This window comes from Diceros bicornis, chromosome 1 (genome assembly GCF_020826845.1).
Source record: "Diceros bicornis minor isolate mBicDic1 chromosome 1, mDicBic1.mat.cur, whole genome shotgun sequence".
Classification (NCBI taxonomy): domain Eukaryota; kingdom Metazoa; phylum Chordata; class Mammalia; order Perissodactyla; family Rhinocerotidae; genus Diceros; species Diceros bicornis.
Window position 1 is genome coordinate 56,691,485 of NC_080740.1, and position 20,665 is coordinate 56,712,149.

The 20,665-nt window shown below is 43.7% G+C and overlaps 1 protein-coding gene across 5 annotated transcripts; it reads left to right on the forward strand.

Moving 5' to 3' along the window:
* The first annotated feature begins 808 nt into the window (after positions 1 to 808).
* On the forward strand, positions 809 to 20,083 carry WNT8A (Wnt family member 8A). 5 transcript variants are annotated; one of them, XM_058541007.1, is made up of 9 exons: positions 809 to 1,136; positions 2,164 to 2,530; positions 3,075 to 3,147; positions 4,207 to 4,310; positions 15,062 to 15,095; positions 15,323 to 15,461; positions 16,622 to 16,747; positions 17,461 to 17,603; positions 18,731 to 20,083. In XM_058541007.1, the coding sequence occupies exons 4-9, from the start codon at positions 4,303 to 4,305 to the stop codon at positions 19,277 to 19,279; spliced, it is 999 nt and encodes a 332-aa protein (XP_058396990.1). In that variant the 5' UTR covers positions 809 to 1,136; positions 2,164 to 2,530; positions 3,075 to 3,147; positions 4,207 to 4,302; the 3' UTR covers positions 19,280 to 20,083. The 5 variants fall into 5 exon arrangements, with proteins under 5 accessions (XP_058396990.1, XP_058397009.1, XP_058396999.1 ...); XM_058541026.1 differs by having other exon boundaries at positions 2,164 to 2,274; XM_058541016.1 differs by lacking the exon at positions 3,075 to 3,147 and having other exon boundaries at positions 2,164 to 3,035.
* The last annotated feature ends 582 nt before the right edge of the window (positions 20,084 to 20,665 follow it).

Consider the following 20,665-nt stretch of genomic DNA (forward strand, 5'->3'; position numbering starts at 1 on the left):
ATCCCTGGAGTCCTAGAAGCTGAAAGAATCAACGGTTACAAGTTGGAGAGTGGATCATCTATGTCAAATGCTGCTGCAAAATCAGATGAAATGACTGAGGATTAACCCTAGATTTGGCAATGTGGAGATCACTGGTAATCTAGAGTAGTTTCAATGGAATGGTGAGAGTGAAAGAGTAACTGAACTAGGTTTAAGAGAGAATGGAAAGAGAGAAATTAGAGACAGTGAGTAGGGAGAACTGTTTCAAAGAGTTGTGCCGTAAAAAGAAGAAGAAAAATGGAGTGGTACATGGAGAGATTAGTAGGGTCAAGAGATGATTTTTTTTAATGGAGGAAAAACTGTTTTTTTTTGTACTGAGGAATGATACTGAACCAAGTGGGCTTGCCTCCTGGTAAGTTAAGTAAGACTCTACACCAATGGAAGTTGTCTCACAAAGTAAAGTGTATTTGCAGCAAATAGGAGGCCATGAGGAATCATTTCCAAAGTCATGGCATCCCCAAACAAAAGGAAGCAGGAACTTTATTTTGGTTGGGGAATGAATATTCAAAAAGGAGAGGCGGGTATTCGCTTGCACAGGCTCAGTTGGAAAACATGCTTCAGCATACACTGCAGATTACGGTAATGAGGCTTAATCTCCTCCTGAAGAGACCTTCATATTAAAATTAAGGCAAGGTCATGGGCGTAGCTCTTCTAGGGAGGCTTGGTTAGCTTCAGGGTGGTTGCTGGTTGTGTCTCCTTAACATAGAAACAGTTAAATCCTTCCAAACCCATCCTTCAGTTTCTCGGGGGCACTAGATAGTGACAGGAAGATTCGCCCTAAGCTTACATCTGCTGCCAATCTTCCTCTTTTTGTATGTGAGCCACCACCACACCACGGCGGCCTCTGACAGAAGAGTGGTGTAGGTCCACACCCTGGAACCGAACCTGGGCTGCCAAAGCAGAACGTGCCAAACTTAACCACTAGCCCACCGAGGCTGGCCCAGGAAAAACTACATTTATATGCTGATGGAAAAAATCTCATAGAAAGGGGGGAATTCAGGGATAGGAGCTGATGTACAGTGGATTGACTAACTTAGATAGAAGCACAGCCCTTTCATCTATTGCCTCAGAATAGAAGATCTAGAACACAGATGCAGGTAAGTGGATATATGTGGTGATGGAAGCTCATGCAAGTTCTCTTCTGATTGTTTTTATTTTCTCAGTAAAATAGGAAGTAAGTCGATTGAGAGTCAGAATAAGAGAGGAGGAATTAGATTTGAAGAAAGAGAAGCTATGAAATAGTCATCTAGAGAATGGGAGAGTAAGTGGACTAAGGAAATAAAGTAGGATTGCCAGGCAGCATTAAGAAACCACTTAGGTTAGTGGTTATGATTGTAAGTGAAACCAAAGAGCATGTTTATGTGTTTCTCTCCAGCCACATTCAGTAATGCAATTACAGGAATGGAGTAAGCAAAGAATCAGATTTAATCAAGGTTTATTTGGATTTCATTTACTACAAAGAATTAAGTGGGGGCAATTTGGATTTCATTTACTACAAAGAATTAAGTGGGGGCAAGAATTGAGTCCAGGTAAGAGAGTTGAGGATGGATGCAAAGAAGTAAATATATTTACAATATGATTTAAGTTGAGTAAGGAAGAAGGTGAGGACATGAGAAGGGTGAAGGACAGGAGAAAAATGGTAGGATTAATTAACTGTAAGTCCCCATGGAGCAGGTGGATTGATGGAGTTGGGGTACTACAGGAAGCAAGCTGGAAAGTGAGGAGGTAGATGGAGAGTGAAATATATGAAATTGGAATCATGGAGAGGTGTGCTTGTTGGTAATGACAAAGTCTAAGATATGATCTTGGGAAGGGAGTGGCTAAGGGAGGGTGGTAGAAAAAAAGTCATCAAAAAAGAGGAGACCAAGGAACTGAGAGGCCAGGGAATTGAAAGGATCATCTATATGAATATTGAAATCACTAGGAAAATGGAGCAAAAGTGAGTTGTTAGTCTCTAAAATGGCCCCAATGATTCTCACCTCCTGGTATTCATGCTCTGTGTAATCCCCTCCCCCTGAGTGTGAGCTGAACTTATTGACTCATTTATAAAAAGTAGAATACAGCAGAAATGATGAGATGTCATATTCACATTAGGTTATAAAAACACTGTGGCTTCTCTCTTAGGTGCTCTCATTCTCTCTTGGGTCACTTACCCTGGGGAAAGCCAACTGCTGTGTCATGAGACAACCCTGTGGAGAGGCCCACTTGGTGAGAACTGAGGCTGCCAACAACCATGTGAGTGAGGTTGGAAGTGGATTCCCTCATTCTCAACCCAGTCAAATCTACAGATGAGACCCCAGCCTCTGCCAAAGCCTGACTACAACCTCCTGAGATATCTTGAGCCAGAAGTACCCAACTAAGCCATGCCCAGATTCCTGACTCACAGAAACTGTGACATAACAAGTGTCTGTTGTTTTAACCCTCTAAGTATTGGGGTAATTTGCCATGTGGCAATAGAAAACTAATACAGATCTTGGAACCTGGAAGTGAGGTACAGTAAAAAATAACTTAAAATGTAGTTGTTGCTTTGAAAGAGGACAGTGACTTTGAGGAGAGTTTTAGTGAAAGTGATACCAAAATTCAAGATTGTGTGCAATGTGCAGTAAGTCACTGAGACATAGGTGCTTGGAGATGAAGAATGGTTTATTCGAATTGGCCAAAAGAAGGTGGGAGGATAGGGTCTCTTAAATCTGCCTTCACAAGAGAAGAAAGCAGAGGATTTTATAGGCAGGAGGGGTTTCAGAGAAACAAAGGGGTAATCTGTGTTTCTTTCACTTCCAATAAGCCCTTGGGCAATCTGACTTCTGGGTGTCAACTGGCAGCTGGGGGCTGCTTGTCTGAAGATCATAACTTCCTTGAAGGCATTCTTTTTCTTCTGCAAAACAAGCTCATAAATCCTTGTGACCTGAGTCATGCCTCAGGTTAAACAAGAAAACAGCAAACTGACAAGATTAACTTCTTTTCATCTATGTCTGTGTTGGGAACAAGGTTGAAAGGTAATCATGTTCTTATTGAATATTTACAATAATCCTCAGGTACCCAGCTTCAAAAGTTTAAAGAGCCTTGAAGACACTTTTCATAGAATTTTGGACTCTGAGGAGGCTACTGGTAAGGCTTACAGGAAAGTAAGAAAAATATTTTGGAAAGTGGAGGAAAAGGAGTACTTGTTATGTAGGGGCAGAAATTTTAGCAACATTGTCGTTTTCATATATGTGGAAAGTAGAAAATGTGGCTAATGAACTGGGTGATCTAGCTAAGGAGATTTCTAAGCAAAGTGTTGAAGATGCCAGCTGGTTTATTCTTACTGCTTATGGTAAATTTGAGAGGAGAGAGAGAAATTGAAGAAACGACTGTTAAACAAAAAGGAGCAAAGACTTGATGGTTTTGAAAATTCTCAGCCTCTTTCGACAGCAAATGATGCTAAAATTAAGAAGTGGCTTCTGAGGGGCCGGCCTGGTGGCGCAGCAGTTAAGTGCACACGCTCCACTTCGGCGGCCCAGGGTTCACAGGTTCAGATCCCAGGTGCGCACCAATGCACCGCTTATCAAGCCATGCTGTGGCAGCGTCCCATATAAAGTAAAGGAAGGTGGGCACGGATGTTAGCCCAGGGCCAGTCTTCCTCAGCAAAAAGAGGAGGATTGGCATCGGATGTTATCTAGGACTAGTCTTCCTCACAAAAAAAAAAAAAGAAAAAAGAATTGGCTTCTGAGAAAAGATTAAATCCAGGACATTGAGAGGAAAATATGGTTTAAATATAAAGCTGAGGACTGTTATACCTTTTGTTAAAACCTCAGAAAGATCAAAGGAGGTGCTTCAGAATACTATTCAGTCACCCAAAAGGCCCTTTCATAAGATTAAAGGTATGCTTCACAGATCTGTCGGGAGGAAAGTATATTTTGCATGTTGGAGGGATGTGAATCATTAGGAAGCCAGAGAGCAGAGTGTAGTAGGCAACCTCTAAGATGGTCCCCAATGATTCCTGCCTCCTGGTATTCACACTCTTGTATAATCTCTCCCATTGAATGTGAGCTGGACTTATGGACTCACTTCTAACAAATAAAATACAGAAAAAATGATGGGATGTCACTTCTGGGATTAGATTACAAAAAGACTGTGTCTTCTGTCTTAAGTGCATTCTCTCTTACTCTCATTCAATCACTCACCCAGGGGGAAGGCAGCTGCCATATTATGAAGCAGTCATAAGAGACCTTGCACCAGAAGCATCCAACTAAACTTCAGTCAGATTCTTGACCCACAGATACTATGAGATGGTAAGTGTTTGTCGTTTTAAGCCACTTGTTTTGGGGGTAATTTGTTACACCAAAATAGATAACTAATACAGACTGACAGTGAGACAGGATCTAAAATCTTCAATAGATTGGAGGTGGAGGAGTACAGAGGATAACTACAACAAAGAGGAGAAATGAGTGTTCACGTTGAATGACACATGATACAAAGCTGGGTGTTTTTATGGAGGAGAGAAGAATAGTCTGAAAGTGTCAATGAGTGGCGAGGAGGACTTGAGTGGCATGAGAGGTGTAGGAGAAAAACAGTCACTTTTTGAGACGGTTGCAAGGAACAATGCCCTCCCTACTGAGCTAGGGTTCAGTTAAAGTGAGAAAGAGAAGGGAACATCAGAAGAGGTTGAAGAGAAGGGGAAATATGCTGATATTTGACTGCAAAATCTAGAGGATTCAGTGAAGTGGTTTTAGGAGGTAGGATGGGGAAGGAGTTGGAGCCAGAAAAGAAGATATACAGAACATAACGGGGGTCACAGTCTGAGGATGAGGTGTCTTGGGTTTCTTGTAGTGAATGACGTGGCAAGAATAAAGAGCATAATGAACTTATTCTTGATGATGCCAAGGCAGATCTTTGCAACAAAGATGTATTAGTGGGAGAGGGGTGTGAGGTCTTGCCAGAAGCATGGACAGTTCTAGGGCTATCACTTGAGTCCTGCTGATGGAAGCAGAAAGTCATGTGGAGGAATAGTCTTCCCCCAAGCACAGGGGCTCCCTGTTGACTTCTGCAGGAAGAAGCTTTGAGACAAACATAGGAGCAATCTCATTCTGAGATCACGGCCATCGTCTTGACCTCTGCCAATGGCAGCCTGCAAAGGAGCAGACTAATTCTAAACATGTGAACTCTCTTTTGATTTCTATTGAAGGAGGTTTCTATTGTAAGAGTTTATTCTTTAGTGATAGTTAGAGAAGTTTGTAAAAATTTAGATACACACATTCTTCACTTTAGTGTTGTTAATACTAAAAAACTAAATCTGCTCCTCTATTTTTAAATAATTCCAAGTATTTAAGACTAGTCCCTTTATTATCTGTCCTGATTTTTCCTTGATTCTGTTTCCTGGGTTGGGCAGGGAGAGATGAAGGCACCTGCTGGAAGATGGTCACTGCTAGGCAGTGGCTGAAATTGGTCTTACTCAAATCATCCCAGGTGCATTTCTCTTCCCCATTTTAAATTCTATTTTTAAGAAATATGACATAAAATAATGAATATATGTATTCTAGTTAAACATTGCAGATTGAATACATGCATTTATTGCCCCTCCCTCACAAAATAGTACAGGGATTTTTTTTAAGGCATGAAATTCCAAAGTCAAAGAGAACAAAAGAGGAGCCAATAGCAGATAAAAAACAAAATTCAGAAAGGTGGAAAGCAACTTTTTAAAAGTTTTTTAAAAACTATTTAAAAGTCTTGAGGGCTGGCCCCGTGGCTTAGCGGTTAAGTGCGCACGCTCCACTACTGGCAGCCCAGGTTCGGATCCCGGGTGCACACCGACGCACGGCTTCTCCAGCCATGCTGAGGCCGCGTCCCACATACAGCAACTAGAAGGATGTGCAACTATGACATACGACTATCTACTGGGGCTTTGGGGAAAAAAAAAAGGAGGAGGATTGGCAATAGATGTTAGGGAGTTCGCAGGTTCAGATCCCAGGCGCGGCCCGACACACCGCTTGTCAAGCGATGCTGTGGTGCCATCCATATAAAGTGGAGGAAAATGAGCATGGCTGTTAGCCCAGGGCCAATCTTCCTCAGCAAAAAGAGGAGGATTGGCATCGGATGTTAGCTCAGGGCTAATCTTCCTCACACACACACACACACAAAAAAAACAACAAAGTCTTGAGAAACCAAAAGCTGAGTGCCTACATAGGGGAAGCCAAGAAGCTTCTGCCATAGAACCCTAAAAAGGCTCAGAAGTTGAACGTGCCTAGTTCTTCTGAAGGCTTGGAGGTAGATAGGTTAAATGTCTGATTAGGAAGCAGGTTACCATCCTATATTCCCTCCCCCATCCAGCAGAATACTGGAGATTTTGTCTCTCATAGCTGAATGAGAGAGATTCTAGGTTCAGGGAGGCCAGACACAACCAAGAACGAGACATTAAATAAGTCTGAATGGTGAGACTTCCCCTTCTCCTAGTGATAGTCCCCTTCCCCATGTGATTCCCAGAATTCTGACAGGAGATTAGAAGACTTCTCTCTGGAAAAACTGACCAGCCCTAGAGAAAAGACTTAGAGATATTGATGCTTGGGGTTCCCTCAGTGAACTAGCTAGGGGCCTACCTTATCACTCTAGAGTGAAGTACATCATTCAACAAGCCCCATCCAGGTACAAAGAGCTTCCTATCAGCTTTTTAGTCCCTCATTATTAAGTATGAATGAATAGCCTAGCATCACCAGACTTTTGAGAAAAGGCTCTAATGTTATAGGGGAAAAAAAGGAACTTGAAAGAAGAAACAATGCAAGAAACAAAACTTTTTTTAAAAAATTATACCTTCAGAGAGTTAGAAGATAAAATTGCAATCATGAAACAAGAACAAAATACTACTTTTTTAAAAAAGAAATATTCCAGGGGGCCAGCCCCATGGCCTAGCGGTTAAGTGCATGCGCTCCGCTGCTGGCGGCCCAGGTTCAGATCCTGGGCACGCACCAACACACCACTTGTCAGGCCATGCTGTGGTAGCGTCCCACATAAAGTGGAGGAAGATGGGCACAGATGTTAGCTCAGGGCCAGTCTTCCTCAGCAAAAAGGGGAGGATTGGCATGGATGTTAGCTCAGGGCAGATCTTCCTCACAAAAAAAAGAAATAGTCCAAGAATAAGAGAAAACTCTTAGGTATTCAACATTTGATGCAGAAATAAAAAGAATTTAATATAAAGGTTGGAAGATAAAGTTGAAGAATTCTCCTAGATAATAAGAAAAAAAAAAAAAGATGGAAAACAGGAAGAGATAAAATGAGAGAATCAGTCCAGGAGATCTGATATTCCCCTCCATATACAAAAAAATAATTGTAGAAAAAGAGAACATAGAAAATGAAGGGAAAGAAATTATCAAAGAAATAATACAAGAAAGTTTACCAGAACAAAAAGCATATATTTACAGATTGAAAGAGTCCATGTACTAAACACAAGAAATGAAAACGTTCTACATCAAAGCCACATCATTTTGAAATTTCAGTATGCTAGGGATAAAAGAAAGTTTCTAAAAGCTCCCAAGAGGGGTGGGGGAAAGAAGAAGAGGTAACCTACAAAAGACTAGCATTCAAAATAGCATAAGATTCCTCAACAGCAACACTGGAAACTAGAAGACATTGGAACAATGACCTCAACATTCTGTAGGAAAATTATTTCCAACCTACAATTCTATACCCTACCAAAATATTAATTTAAAAAAAATTTTAAATATCAATCAAGTGAAGGTAGAATATAGATTTTCAGCATGTGAAGTCTCAAAAAATTTGCTTACTATGCACCCTTTCTCAGGAAGCTACTGGAATATGTTACCCACCAAAATGAGAGCATAAATATAAATAGAAAGTGGGCCAGCCCCGTGGCTTAGCAGTTAAGTGCGTGCGCTCCGCTACTGGCGGCCCAGGTTCGGATCCCGGGCGCGCACCGACGCACCGCTTCTCCGGCGATGCTGAGGCAGCCTCCCACGTACAGCAACTAGATGGATGTGCAGCTATGACATACAACTATCTACTGGGGCTTTGGGGGAAAAAAGGAGGAAAATTGGCAATAGATGTTAGCTCAGAGCCAGTCTTCCTCAGCAAAAAGAGGATTGGCACAGATGTTAGCTCAGGGCCAATCTTCCTCAGCAAAAAGAGGAGGATTGGCATGGATGTTAGCTCAGGGCTGATCTTCTTCACAAAATAAATAAATAAATAGAAATAGAAATAGAAAGACAAGATTTAAGAAATTGATGTGCAACAAAGTGAGGAAGCAAAGTGAACCCCCATCCTGATGGTGAAAGAAGCTACTAAGATGACAGCTGTGCGGGATGTAGAGAAGTAACTAGGCCAGGTTGGAGCAGATCTGAGAGCTAAATGTCTTGAGAGGTGCTTTAGATAAGTGGCAGAGTTTGGGGTTGAAGTGGTGATAACTATGTAGAAAACTAAGCAAACAACAAAAGAAAAGATAATTATTCATTCCAAGGAAAACAAAGACTTGTCGGGAAAGAAAAGTAAGCCTGGTTTACTACATGACTCTCCTCTAAATAGTATTTACATGATCGTAATGTAAACACTGAATACTGACCTAATTAAAATTACAATTTAACTATAGTGGGAGATGGGAAGATGAGAACGATGCATTTGTGGTGAGTGGCGAGAGAAAAGAGAGGCTAATCCTCATCCTCTGTGGTGGGAAGTCAACAGATAATACCTAAAATTGAAAAATCAATAAATAGGATTCAAATAGGTCTTTTAGAAATATGGAAGTAATACTGAGAGCATCAGATACAAGAATTAAAAACTGTTGCTTTTTGAGAGGAAAATGGAGGTATAGTTGAAGAGGGATGCTGCTTTTCATAACAAACCCTACAGAACTATTAACTCTTAGGAGTATGCTTAATTTTGATTTCATATGAAAATTAAGAGAAAACAAGGTAAATTGATATGTAGTGTCACAGAAAGGGGTCCAAAATATAAATAAAAGTTTAAAAACCAAATTGAGGAATAACAGCACAATTCTACTTTTAAAATTATATATGTATATATAAACATTTGTATGTGCAGAGAAAAGAGTCCACACTAAACTGTTCATAATGGTTACTTACAAGGAGTGGGATGGGGGAGATTCTTTTTTTTTTTTTTTTGGTGAGTAAGATTGGCCCTGAGCTACCATCTGTGCCCATCTTCCTCTATTTTGTATGTGGGATGCCACCACAGCATGGCTTGATGAGCACTGTATAGGTCTGCGCCCAGGATCCAAACTTGTGAACCCAGGGCCACTGAAGCGAAGCACGCAAACTTAACCACTACGCCACCGGGCTGGCCCCAGATTCTCGTTTTTTACATTACATATTTCCATTTTATTTAATTCTTTTGGTGACAAGCATGAATCACATACTTTTTTTAAAGCACATTTTTTCATGTGTGCCCATCAGATACTTGTTGTTTGGTTGATAACTTTTTCAATTATGCCTTATATCCACAAGCACGCTGCAAGTTTTTCAAGGACAAAGGTCATCTTAGAAGCTTTACTATGTTTGCACCACAGTGCTAACCACTGAGCTGGTTACCCATTAGGCAGGTGCTCAATAAAGGCTGAAATTGCCTTACTGAATCCCATATGAGAGCAACAAGGAGCTTGTTATACCATTCCCTGCCACCAGATGGCAGGTCTCTATCAGAAGTCCTCTTCTATGGAATTTCCTCAATATCCTCACTCCCCGGCCAACATTTTACAGAGTACTTTATCTCACTGTATTGTTATAAACTGTTTAAGCTTATCTCTCTCAGACCAGACTGAGCGCTCCTGCAGGATAAAAACATCAACTAAGGATAATTCATCTTAGACCCATAAGTGTTGAGTATTGGCCTGAACTCAGTAGGTAAATATTTTTAGAATGAATAAATGCATGGATGGATGCATATTTCTCTGAAAACTAATAAAAATCCCACAATCATCTCCATACTTTATTCCCCAACAATCAAGAAACATTACTTGGGAACTTCTGTGTCCTATCCAGTGTCCAAAGATGGGAGTTTAGATCAGTGAGAGAATAAAAAATATAATACAGGGGTTTTAGCCATCTGAAATCTCTCCTTGGATAAGCCTCTCCAACTCCAAACCTTCCTAGGCTAGTGGTGAAGATGTAGCTTCTGCCATCTGGGCACCTCAGTCTGATGGGAGAAATATGCTGCTATCCTTGGAGAGATCCCCATGTGGCTGGGATTGACAACCCTATCCCTAGGGGGCTTGCAGATTGATGAAGGGAACACACCTTCAAACATGAAGTAGATCTAGTCATGGCTTGCAGATTTATCCCCTCTAACGTACCCTAGCCCTCATAGACCCATGTGTTCAACAGACCACCAACTGCTCCCATTTTCCACACAGGAAGGCCTCCTATTTTCCTCCCCACACCTGGAACTCTGGGTCTGAAAGGGAAAACTAAATTCTCCTCTTCCTTCTCTGGGCATATGTTGAGGAACTTTGCAAGTCATTGTGGCTAAATTGGGGGGCCAAAGGGAGGGTCAGGAGCTCAAGCAGCTGTGGCATTTGGACTGGGAGTCAAGTATCCCCAGGGGGTGGGAAGAGACAAGCTTCCAGGGAGGAGGGGTGGAGACCAGAGATTGAAAATCCCTAAGCTCTGCTCAGTGTCACAGCTCAGAAGAATATGCATAGAGGCTCATTGTCCCCCTTCCTCAACCCTCTTATCTAATTAGCAGAGGAGTGTAAAAAGTCAGAAATCCTATCTCACTTCTGGCATTCTCCAGCCACCTCCACCCTCCCACTCCCCAACTTGCTCCACAATCTAAGCAGCCCCTGTACGCTCAGAGCCCTGGAGAGAGCCTGGAAAAGAAATGTGGAGGAACCAGGGATTTGGGGATTTTAGTGAAAGTGCACATTTGGAAAGAAGCATTAGCCTGGGATGCATACCATCATCATCATAGGGTAACTAACCATCCAAGGTTTAAGCACTGAAATTCTCACACCACAGGAAACCCCTCAGTCCTGGACAAACCAGAATGGAAGGATCCAGGCTCTCTTGGTCCTGACTCACTATGTAACCCTAAGTCCCCTCTCTCTGTGCCTCAGTTACCTCCTTGTAAAATGGGACCCTCTAGGTCAGACACTCTGTGGTCCTGTGAATGAATGCCTCTAGATTTCCTGAAGCTGGGCACAGCAAGGGTGACTTAGTCCTCATTGAGTACAGCCACCAGTGCTTCCCTAGGACTCCTGGAATCTCAACATCCTGGAACATTAGAGGTGGAAGGGGCCTTCAGGATTATCGGTCCTAGCTCCTTTCTAGCTCTGTGAATACCTTTCCAGAGGTACATGCGTTTATTAATTGTATTTCACTTACCAGTTTCTGCCCATAGAGTTAGATAGATACCTTATCTCCTATTTACTAGATACTAAGTTCCTTGAGGGCAGGTAGCAAGACCTACGGCTCAGCAAGGGTTAAAGGTTTGCACACAACTAGAACAAATAAATATTTGGTGTTAAACTCCACAGAGAAATCTTTTGTACTTTATCCCCCAGTGGCCTAGAGGGAGGACACAGGGCTCCAATGGTGTACTGAAGGCAGCTTGTCCCACCTCAGAAAGCAGATTGTTAAATTTTCAGGAATTTGGCAAACTGGTTGTTAAACACAGCCATTATTAAAAATTAAATTATATAAACTTAAAATTAAATGTTATATTAAAAACAAAAATAAAAAGTACTCAAAATTCACCACTTCCTAAATATTTTACTACATTTTACTGTTATCTATGTTCTGAAGGTTATTTACATCTGTTATATCTACATGATGGAAATATTGTATAATGATGTGCTACTGTTCATCTCTTCTCAAGTCCATGTTGGTAGTTTGAAATTGGCAACGGTGGGAGTATTTACACCATGGAAATCAGCAAACACTACCAGTCATGGCTCCTGTCACACTAAAGCTAGTTGTTAAACATCTACTAGCACACCAGTGTAGGTTCAGAGACACTACTATTCTGTCTTGTCATAGGCCCACTCTATTTCCTCTGTCATCTTCTGCTCTAGTCTTCAGTTCCATATTTCCATTCCTGGGAGAGAGAAACCAAGAGTTGGGTTGTCACTTAAATAGTACTGAGATAATAGAGCTGGGGTTAAGGAAATGATACACAGGTTGGCTGCAAATGGTTTGTAGACTCCAGTGTGGAGTGCCTGTCTCTGGCTCTTCTCTCCTTCCAGGGGACTTTCTATCCACAATGAAGGACTTGGGTCACTCCAGCACAGAGGTCTTATGCAGACAGAGCCACAAAGGACTCTGAAGAAGGTATCGGTTGTCTTCTAGGTATCCATCTTACAGGTCTATCCTGGTGGCCAACTAAAGGATTCAAAGATAAATAAGATGATTCCCATGCTGACAGCTGGGGAAAATGAGACTTCCTCATTTCCAGCCTACAATCACCTCTGGGATTAATAAATTCTGTAAATCTTAAAAATAGGATTCTAGCATGTAAGAGAGCTGGGAAAGTCTTTAGAGGTCATTCAATGTTCAACATTTTTTCCACTCCCTCCTTTTACAGATGAAGAAACTGAGTCCATGAGGCGGTAAATAGCTTGCCCAAGGTCACATGACAAATTAGTGGCCAAACCCCAGGGCTCCTAATACCTGGAGCAGAGGCCTTTCCCAAACATACTAAATTCCTTTTAGAGAAATTATATGATCTTTAGAGAATCGGAGCAGGAGCAAGCACAAAGTTTGCAGACAAAAAGCTCACTACCTTCCCCTCTGCTTCCTAGAAAGTAAAACAGAGTATTTTTATAGAGAACCAACTAAATGCCAGGTGCTATGGGAACACAGAAGAATAAGATCCACTCACTCATATACAGGAAGTGAATGTAGAGTCACACCTAAAACTCAAGGTGCATCGGGGGACTACCTCAGGGCTAACGCTAAGCCTGTCCTAACCCCACAGCAAGTGGCATGGAAATCAATGCTGCTTTTTCACTTTTAAGAAGTGAAAGTTAGGGTCGGCCCTGTGGCCTAGTGGTTAAGTTCTGTGAACTCCACTTTGATGGCCCAGGGTTCAGTTCCCGGGTGCAGACCTATACCACTCGTCAGTAGCCATGCGTGGCAGTGACCCACATACAAAATAGAGGAAAGATTGGCACAGATATTAGCTCAAGGCGAATTTTCCTCAAGCAAAAAGAGGAAGATTGGCAACAGATGTTGGCTCAGGGCCAATCTTCCTCAGGGGGAAAAAAGTGCAAGTTAAACATTAGATTCTTGATTGGGAAAAATAGGAAACAGAGAAAAGACCACTGAGGCACACTCAGAGGGCTTTTCCCAAGTGACTCAAGTCTGGGACACCTCTTTTCGCCAAGGAGAGAAGCCCACAAGCAAGCAAAGAAGAAAGCTTGCTGGTCTGAGAGGCAGAGCTTTAGTCCATTAAGGATATTTTGCATTTGGAATTTTCTCACCCATTCTCCTAGAAACATGGAACAGAAAAAAGGACATAAAATAGGAGCCCAAATTTCTTATTATTAGGTTCAACATATCTAAAATTACTCTGTCAAATTCTGTAAAACTTCCTAAACACTTTCATTTCCGTACTTATCTTGTCATAGAAAGATAACAGTTTGCAGACTGACACCAATCCTGGCCCATACTTTCAGTGCACTGCCCTAAAAAGGCCTGGGATTCCTTGGCCCCTGAAACATCTTTGGTGGGGGGATGTTGAACTCCCTTTCTCATTTAAATTAGGGTGCTGGGAAGTGATTTGGGTATGGATGGTCACAGGGTAATGAATCAGGACTGTGACTTCCTGTTCGTACTTTCCTCTGAATCTCTCTAGCCTGCCATCCCCAGGCCTGGGAAAGAGCCTCACCAACCAAGGAAGATCTCCATCCCTTCACCATAGTCCCCAACCCTACCTAATGGTGCCTTGGGTCCCTACTAGGAGCCACAAGTTCTTTCATTAACTTGTTCATTCATTCATTTGTTCATTCATCCAGGAATCTTCTTAAGCACTAAGAATACAAAGTGAATCTAGAGACAGATTGCGGCCTAAGGAGCTGATGTCCTAGCAACAAAGTGGTGTCAGAAAGAAAGGCATCAGTCTTTTCAAATATAGCCCTGGGTGGCCCAAAGGTTGATTCTCACAGAAGTGTACAAGCAGTTAACAAACTGGAGATCTAATCCTCAAATACAAAATTATAGACCTACTAGGAATCAAGGAAATTTACTAGAACTGACTTTGGTAGAATGTGGTAGAAGGGACTGTTGGAGAGATGGCCTCTGAAGTGTTTCTGCTCCATGGTCCCACAATTCCATGACTTTACAGTCACCAAAGGAGGAGGTAGGAATGGTGCACTTGCTTACTTGGGTAAATGAGTAGGAGGAGGCCCCAAATAGAGCCCCTCTATAATTATTAACACCTTGGGGAGGAAGGCAGGGCAAGGAGTGGGGTCTCACTGACAGATGATGATACTGTCTGTAGCTCTGATGGATAGGTGACTTACCTTCAGGGTTAGGAACCTCACCTGCTCCAGGCTACAAGATTCTGAGAAATGAGCCCTCAAGCAGGAAGAGACAAAAGTCTGATATATAGAGGAAAGAAACCTGGAGAGTAGGGAAAGGCTTCAGCCGTCTGTCAGCCTGGGAGGGAAGAAGGGCAGGGGGGACGGGGTAGGGCGGGGCTTTCCTTGAGGCTTTGGGCTGAGTCCCTCCTCCCTGGTCCCCCATTGGGTCAGTGGCTCCTGCAGCCCTGCCAGTGAGGGACAAATGAGAAGAGCTGTTGATTTTTCCCCCTTGGCCATTCAGAATTTCCCCACATAAATACGGAGAAAGACCCTGCCTTCCCCTCACTTCTTCCCTGGACTTGGCCCTGGGCTGGACCTGGTCCCCTGGGGGTGGGCAAGGCCATGGGAGACCTGTTTATGCTCAGGGTGGCTGTGGGCATATGCTATGCCACCTTCAGTGCCTCTGCCTGGTAAGTCCTTTCTCCTACCCCTCACTCTCCGTCAAGGAAGCCCCCATTACCTCATCCGCATTCACCATTGCCTCACTTTTTCTCTTTTTGGTAGGTCAGTGAACAATTTCCTGATAACAGGTCCCAAGGTAGGATGTTCTCTGGGTCCTGTTTTTACCCATCGGGGCTCCTAAGGGAATTCTTTTGGGGAAGGAAAAGAGGGGAGGGGAGGCAGTGCCAGAAGTCCCCCACCCAGAGGAACCCATGATCGTTCCTTGATGGAGAGCTAACCCATTTGAGTCCTGCCTGCTCCCCCAACCCCTGATGACCTGACCTGAGCCAGGGCTGAAGCTCATAGCCCTTTTCCCTTTGCCAGGCCTATCTGACCTACACTACCAGCGTGGCCCTGGGTGCCCAGAGTGGCATCGAGGAGTGTAAGTTCCAGTTTGCTTGGGAACGCTGGAACTGCCCCGAAAATGCTCTCCAGCTCTCCACTCACAACAGACTGAGAAGTGGTAAGTTTGTTCACCTGTACAGGGGGGTATTGTGCATGGAGGTGGGCTTGCAGTATATGTATATGTGTAACATATATGTGCACAGTGAAATGGAAAAGCTATCAGTGATCTGCTGACTTGCCACTTCTTTGCTATGTGACCTTGAGTGAGTTACTTCCCCTCTCTCAACCCCAGTTTTGCCATTTGGGGCAATAAGCCCAGCTCTCTTTAGCTCACCAGGAGTATTGTAAGGGTTGAATGAGGTGAATACAAAGGTATCTCTATACGAATGTAAAAATTACTCTGTTTTTTAAATGCATCCCTGTACTTGTGTGTTTGTACACACTTATCTTGCACTGATTTATGTGAAATAAAGATCGGGAAAGGGTTCTGTGTTTGCAGCCTCTGAAGGAGTTTCCCATCTGCCCAGCTGTCATAAAATCCCAACAGAGAAGCTGAGAGATCACATTGAGCTGTGCCTGAGGTGGTGTGTGTGTGTATGTGTGTGTGTGCGTGCGCGTAGCTGTTTGTAACTCTGTGTAGTCGTTTGCATAAAAGTCATTTATGTAGAAACAATTAAGAGTTACCTGAGAAGAGTTGAGGGGAAGAGGGTAAAGAAGATGGGGACAAAAAGAACTATCTTCCCATGGGGTGTACAGATAGAATGGGGAGTGTGGGAAATGAAATGGGACAGTGTTTATAAAGAATTTAGTAAGATATGAGCTTACTAAGTGGTAGCCATGACCCTTATGATTATTACATGGCTCCAGCTTCATGTCAGAAAGAAGAAAAGGTCCTTCTCACTTTCCTAAGCCAGTCTTATGGCCCTGAGTCCTCACGGCCCAAGGACCAGAAGCAGTAGCTAATGGACAGGGGCCTAGGCTGGACTTCAGGAGAGCAGGGTCCTGGTCCCACCACCACAACTGGTGAGGAGAGTGGCCTTGGTCTCATCACTCTGTCTCTGGGTTTTACTTTCCCCATCTGTAGCATGGGGATGCTCATTCCTGCCTGGATGAACTAAGTATGAAGTAAAGAGATATGCTCTGTTCTCTTAAGTAGAAGAGCATCTTTTTAAACCCAAAGGGGATGGGGGACAAGGAAGAGAAATAGCATTGCCTTTCCAAAGCCTCTGCTTTGGGTCATCAGGGACCAAGTTTCCAGACCCTTCTTTCTCTCCAAAGCCACTAGGGAGACTTCCTTCATTCATGCTATCAGCTCTGCTGGAGTCATGTACACTATCACCAAGAACTGTAGCATGGGCGACTTTGAAAACTGTGGCTGTGATGAGTCAAAAAATGGAAAAACAGGTAAGGCGGGCTCTCTGATGAGGGGAAGAAGTGAGGGGTGCAGAGCTGAGCACAGGCTAAAGTCTTCCAGGGAGAGGCCAAGGGACACAGCTCCAGCTCCCTCAAACCCCTAGACTCCAATAGCAACTTCATTGGTGGGAGCTCCTGGACCTAGACTCTCCTGAGAGAGGAGCCTGGATCCATGGTTCCAGGATCAGCTAGTAACACCCAGCTTTAAAACTAACAAGGGATCTAGAAATAAGGAGGCCAAAGAGAGTTTAAAGCTTGTATTTCAGGCTTAGAATGGCTTGTCCGTAATCCAGAGCTACTCAATTATTTGCAGACCACCTAAGAGACTTACTCAGATTTGTCACTAATGAGGGAAGAGGTGGCTCTAACAAGACTATTGTAGGATAATGGTGCAGAATTCCAGAATGTTTGAGTTGTGATGTACCTTTGAGATCTCTAGGCCAGCCCCAGTGTGCCTACTTTTACTGTGGGTATAGAGACTAATTGCCTAAAACTGAAGAGTGCCTGAAGGGTGGGAAGTTGGCTTTGGGAACAGGACTCCCCCCTACCCACTCCAGAGCACCTCCATTTCCCTGTCTCACCTTCAGCTATAGATTCACACACTTCTAGGGCTCTTGGGGATGGTTGGCTGTGTCAGCCAAGATGACCATAACTCTTCTCCAGCAAGGAGCTGTATGCAGAATTTATTCTTTCTTTATGTGTAGGAGGCCATGGCTGGATCTGGGGGGGCTGCAGTGATAATGTGGAATTTGGGGAAAGGATCTCCAAACTCTTTGTGGACAGCCTGGAGAAGGGAAAGGATGCCAGAGCCCTAATGAATCTTCACAACAACAGGGCAGGCAGGCTGGTAGGTATAGGAGTCAGCCAGTGAGCCATCAGGCTCAGTATTGGCAACAGCCTCACATCTGTACAGTCCTTCACAACTTACAAAGAGCTGTCTCATACCCATGTTTCATCCTCACACCATCTAGCAGGACTGGGATGGCTACCCCCATTCCTTGGATGACAAAGCCAGTTAAGACCCAAGGCAATACAACTAATAAGCATCAGAGCCAGGCAATGAACTCAGATCTTCTAGTCTAGTCCTCTTATCACTAAACCTTATGTTCTGCCTTCTTCCACAGGCGGGTTTCTGAGAACACAAAAAAATACAGAACCAAGGCCTTGCTTCCATGACTTAAATTTTTAACTATTTCAACTGCATACTCTAGGAAATTAACAGGGATTTGTCATCCAACCTGTGTCCTAAGGTCTGTCTCGGCTTCTCCCGAGGGTCTATTTTCCCCCAAGACTTCTGGTGGAATAGCAATCCCTGGAGTGTTCTGAACTCAAATCTGAAAGCAAGTTGGATTTAGAGCTAAGAGCATAGAAATTTCCCTTTCAACCTATACCTACATGTCCTGGTTGCCCAGGGCAAGAGGGAGAGGTTTTCAAGGCAATTACGATAATAGGTAATCACCTTGGGGGTAGGGGTTCTGACTCCAGGAGCTTCCTTCCCTCTGGGAAAGGGCCCAGAGGACAAATCCAAACCCCCACAAATATTCTAGCCCCCAGCTTCAAGATAATAACAGTGCCAATGATCATATTATCCTTTTTAATTTTCTAAGTATTTTCTTGATGATTCTTATTCCAATTGGGCAGGGAGAGAAACAAGCTCAACAACTGATGGAGTTGGGCCTGGAGCCTAGGATTCCTGACGCCAGTAACCTTCTCAACACTTGCTGGGCTTTCCATAAGAATCACCCAGGGGAGCTTTAAAATCACCAATACCAAGGCCTTTAAACCCCTGAACATTCTAATTGAGAAGATCTGAGGTAGGGCCCAGGAATAAATATTTTTCGCCGGCCTCCCTGGTAATTCTGATGCTCCTCCAAAGTTAAGAAGCACAGCTCTAAAATATTCCATTTAATTGCTAGCCTTTGGTCTTCCCTACTCAGAGCCATTCTCTCTTTTGTTCTTTCTTTCTCTGTGAAGGCAGTGAGAGCCACCATGAAGAGGACCTGCAAATGTCATGGCATCTCGGGGAGCTGCAGCATCCAGACATGCTGGCTGCAGCTGGCTGACTTCCGGGAGATGGGAGACTACCTAAAGGCCAAGTATGACCAGGCACTGAAAATTGAGATGGATAAGCGGCAGCCAAGGGCTGGGAACAGTGCTGAGGGCTGCTGGGCACCCACTGAGGCCTTCCTTCCCAGTGCAGAGGCTGAGCTGATCTTTTTAGAGGAATCGCCAGATTACTGTACCCGCAATTCTAGCCTGGGCATCTATGGCACAGAGGGTCGGGAGTGTCTGCAGAACAGCCACAACACATCCAGGTGGGAGCGACGCAGCTGCGGGCGCTTGTGCACCGAATGTGGCCTGCAGGTGGAAGAGAGGAAGACTGAGGCTATCAGCAGCTGTAACTGCAAATTCCAGTGGTGCTGTACAGTCAAGTGTGACCAGTGTAGGCATGTGGTGAACAAGTACTACTGCAGGCGCTCCCCAGGCAGTGCTTTGTCCTGGGGCAAGGGCAGCACCAGATAGCACCCACACAAACTCATTTGCTCAGTTGCATGACAGTGGAGGGGGACACAGCTTCTTTCTTGGAAAGAGAAGATTGGAAAACAATTGGAAAATCACAAGGTTGGTCTGTAGTCCTCTTGATATATGCTACACATGGGGAAACAGAGGCCTGAGTTTATACAGCATATTCTTGACAGAGCTGAAATTGTGACCTGGGCCTCCTAACTTGGGCAGACCCCATTTCATCTTTCCTACAAGTTACATCCTGATCTTTGTGCCTGTGCTTTTGCAGCTTGCTAAAGGGGGAGTTTGGTTTGGGGTCCATATCCAGAAGACCTTCAAAGTACTTGTCCCTGTAAGTTTCAGACCATGTCCAACCCAGTGTGCTGAGAATCAGAAGGAATGGAAGCAAAAAATGAAAGAGTTCTGTCCAGACTCCTGAAGGAGCAACCTTCCCCTACTCTGGCTAGCTCCAGAAAGACCAACTACAAGTTCAGGCAGATCAGTGGGGCAGAGACACATACTTGCCTAATGGGAGGTTTTTAGGGTGTTGGGTTTTTCACCTGAGTATGCACTTTTGAAAAGTTCTTCCCACCTAACCCTGGGGAAACCAGGACCTAACATAACCTGAGGACTCTTCCAGCTCAGAAACTATCTCTGGAGCCACCAAGAAGGACCAGTCACAGTAAGTGGACTTACACAGGTGACTACAACTTATCCAGACAAGGCCCCCCAGGAGGGATTTTCCCCCAAAGAGCTGTAAAATGACTCTGTTTTGTTTTCCCAGATTGGGAACTCAACTTCATTTTGCAATAAATGCTTCTAGAATATATATCCAGCTGAAATCTTTTATTTCTCTTTGGAAACCTTGGGATCAGAAAGGGAATGGGAAACCCTGCTTCTATATCCCAATTATGCACAAGGCTAAGGGAGAAACTGGAAATATCCAACTCCCTTGATATCATTGTTTGACAGATAATAAAATGAAGACCCAGGAACTGGGGAATAGGAAAACAATCCAGATTCCTAGATTTAGAAAGTGTTATTTTAATGCAACCTAAGCAACTTAAGGAACAAGGAAGCCCTTTGAACTTGAACCATATTCAAAGTGTGTTTACACTCTTAATTTGGGCTTCCTGGGGTGTCTGTACACGGAGGACCTGGGCCCCAGGGCAAGAGACTAGGAAAGTTGTGGATTCTACCTTCCTCATTTGCACTTCTACATCTTCCACTGGTAATCTTTGGGAGAGGAGTAGTTTCCCATAAAGAGAGCCCTGGGGGCTTAGCCACTGGTCTCCTAAGTCTGAGCATCCCAGTCTTGGGAGTCTCCTCTCTCTACAAACCAAGCACCCTGCAGGGAGGAGGTATTTCAGCTATGTTAAATAAACAAGTAAAATGACTGATCAC